Source organism: Otolemur garnettii, unplaced genomic scaffold, assembly GCF_000181295.1.
Source record: "Otolemur garnettii isolate 467f Iridium unplaced genomic scaffold, OtoGar3 scaffold00052, whole genome shotgun sequence".
Lineage (NCBI taxonomy): Eukaryota > Metazoa > Chordata > Mammalia > Primates > Galagidae > Otolemur > Otolemur garnettii.
This window is the reverse complement of record NW_003852447.1, coordinates 127,646-130,484: the sequence shown is the minus strand read 5'-3', so window position 1 is coordinate 130,484 and position 2,839 is coordinate 127,646. Positions and strand designations below refer to the sequence as shown.

General features: G+C 36.6%; 1 protein-coding gene across 1 annotated transcript in view; it reads left to right on the top strand.

Annotated features, from left to right (window-relative positions):
- The window catches only part of MIA2 (melanoma inhibitory activity 2), a 96,853-nt gene that overhangs the window by 79,944 nt on the left and 14,070 nt on the right, over positions 1 to 2,839 (top strand). The window contains exon 25 of the mRNA XM_023514394.1: positions 244 to 372. Coding sequence (XP_023370162.1) covers positions 244 to 372 — 129 coding nt within the window. The remainder of the gene's footprint in view (positions 1 to 243; positions 373 to 2,839) is intronic.

Here is a 2,839-nt window from a genome sequence, read left to right as displayed (position 1 = left end):
GGTAGGGTAATTTTTTTACTGATTAAGTATCTTATTTCATAGACAGACTTTAAAAAATGCAAGGTTCTGTATTTAATTCTCCTCTCAATTAGCAGAAACAAAGGCATAGTTAGTGTTCAGGACATGGATTAAACTTCAGTTTGCAATAGGATGGCCTAATGGTAGTTGTTGAAATGGGATTCTAACTTTATAGTGTAGCTTACTGAAACTATGAATTTAAATATGCTGTTTTAATTATTCCAGAGCATTCCCCATATGGTCCCTCACCATTGGGTCGGCCTGCATCTGAAACGAGAGCTTTTCTCTCTCCTCCAACCTTGTTGGAGGGTCCACTCAGACTCTCACCTTTGCTTCCAGGGGGAGGAGGAAGAGGTATATTGTTTAAACATCTTTATTACTCTCAATTTCTTCCTTACTTTATATTTTCATCTCAACTTACTTTCAGATGATCTTTAAAATAAACATTTGGAAAATACAGGCATTCCTTGCACTTATTGAGGATTACTTTTCTTTGAAAAGGAGCTCTGTGACATCTAATTTTGATGTATTTTTCTCTTAGAAACAGTGTTAATACTAGATTATGTTTTGATCGAGGACTTGACACTTATCTTTTTAAGCCATAGTTTGACTTCTTTAAAACTGTTTTACATTACATAATATAAAATTTACAAAGAATATATAAAATACAATGTAACATTTTATAAAGAATATGTAAAATACAATAATACAACCTAGAATAACCTAGAATAAAATTATATTTGATGAAACTTTATTAGAATGTAGGATTTAAAAAATCTTTTATTATTATGATCTTCTTATTGGAGAAAATCAGAAAGTAAGAAAACCTTTTTTTAGAGGGAAGGAAGTCAGAAGTGTTCTAGGCAGAGTTTGGATGAGAACCTTCATTATGACCTAAATCATTTGTTAATACTCTAAGAAACCAGCCCAGGATAGTCTGTTTTGTTCTTCCCTTATATGCTTCTGAAAATTTCCATAGCTGTTTAAGCCTAAGCATTAGTTAGCTTTTTGTTTTGCTGCACTCACCTCATCAGCACCACCCTGGGGTTATGAAAGGCCCTAGAGTGCCTTTGAAATCAAACTCCTGTGTTCCTGAGTTCCTCTTTTGATCTCTCACCTTGCTTTCTTCAGTTTGTAAATGGCTTTAAAGTTTTCCCTTGGTTTGTGGCAAAATTCCAAGATAAAGAGCCTTATATGTTCCAAAATCAAAAGTCTTGGGTTTTCAGTTCCAAGTCTGTGTTTAAAAGAGCTGATGTTCTTCATTAGTGAAGTGTTCCCACCCTGCTAGTGAGTGGTTTTGACAGATTGAATCTGAAGTAGGAATATAAAGTAATGAGACTAAATAAATAAAAATGCCAAACCCAACCAGCAGACAAAGCTCATACAGTCAACTGGATATTACTTATCTAAATAGTCTCTTAAGAAGTCTGTACACTTCTTACTTGAAGCTGCCATTATTCCAGATGTTTCTGGAACTCTTCCTTTGGAATTGCCTTTAAAGAATATGAGAAAACCAGTTTTCTGGCCGTGAGACATTCTCCCTTTGCGCATTTGCTATTTATGTCCTCTTTTACTTGCTCCCTTGGGACAGTTCCTTCTGACCTCCTAGTACCCTGCAGACTGGGCCCATAGCCTGAGGTCACGTCAGAGAGAGCCTTTGCTTGTGTTGCTTCTGGACTGGAAGCTCCTCGGGAAAGGAATTGCACTGTAGACTGATACTTGGAACCCTAGAGAAGCTTTGCATTGAGCACTCCAAGGAGACCAATTTGGAAGTTTACAGGAGTGCTGTAAGCTGAGGGCTTAGTTCCCTAAGTCAGTTTTTCTCCCCAATTTTTAACCTTGATTTATAGTTAGATTTATTTATTTATTTTTGAGATAGAGTCTCATTACATTGCCCTTGGTAGAGTACCGTGGCATCACAGCTCACAGCAACCTCAAACTCTTGGGCTCAAGCGATTCTCTTGCCTCATCCTCCCAAGTAGCTGGGACTACAGGCACCTGCCACAACACCTGGCTGTTTTTTTGTTGTTGTTGTCATTGTTGCTTAGCAGGCCCAGGTTAGGTTTGAACCCACCTGCCCCAGTGCACATGGCCAGCACCCTAACCACTGAGCTATGGGCGCCAAGCCGTAAGATATATTTTATATTATGTCATATTAAATGGCAACACAAATATAATCAAAACTAGCTACTTCTATAGTAATTACCATCACAGTTTTAATGCTTTCTGATATTTTCTATTTAATTCTCTTCCATTTCATTAAAAAAAGAATGCTGATTAAGAAAGACTAAGTTTGTTTCACATAGCACATAGCAGCTATCAGTCTGAAAAAACAATGCCCTAAAAATAAGGGTTATAATTGGCCAAATTGCAAATGGACATTGAATTATGTAAGTCAAGGATTGCTTGTAGTCAAATGAATATTTGGAATGAAAGTAAAAGTTACCTTTGATTTCTCCTCTCCTCTTTCCTCTCCTATTTAATCACTTTCAAGATACAATGTGTTTGCGTTATTTGCAAGGGTGTTTTATTATTTGTTAAAAACGCTCCAGAAGTTCTGGGTAAGTTATCGCAGGTCCTGCAGAGTTGCTTTGGACTGAACGTTTCTGCCACCCACCGAGAAGGATGAAGTGTGCCTTTTGCTTTTCCTTCCTTTTATTATCTTTTCAAATTGAAGTTTGGATGAGTAATAAGTTTGAATAATATTTTTAGGAAAACAGTTTCTGTTTTTAGAGTTAATTGTTATGTAACTTTTGGTCTGAACGAAAAACTTCAACCTTTAGCATTTTCAGGTTTGTGATTTTCACCTGGTGGTCAGCCA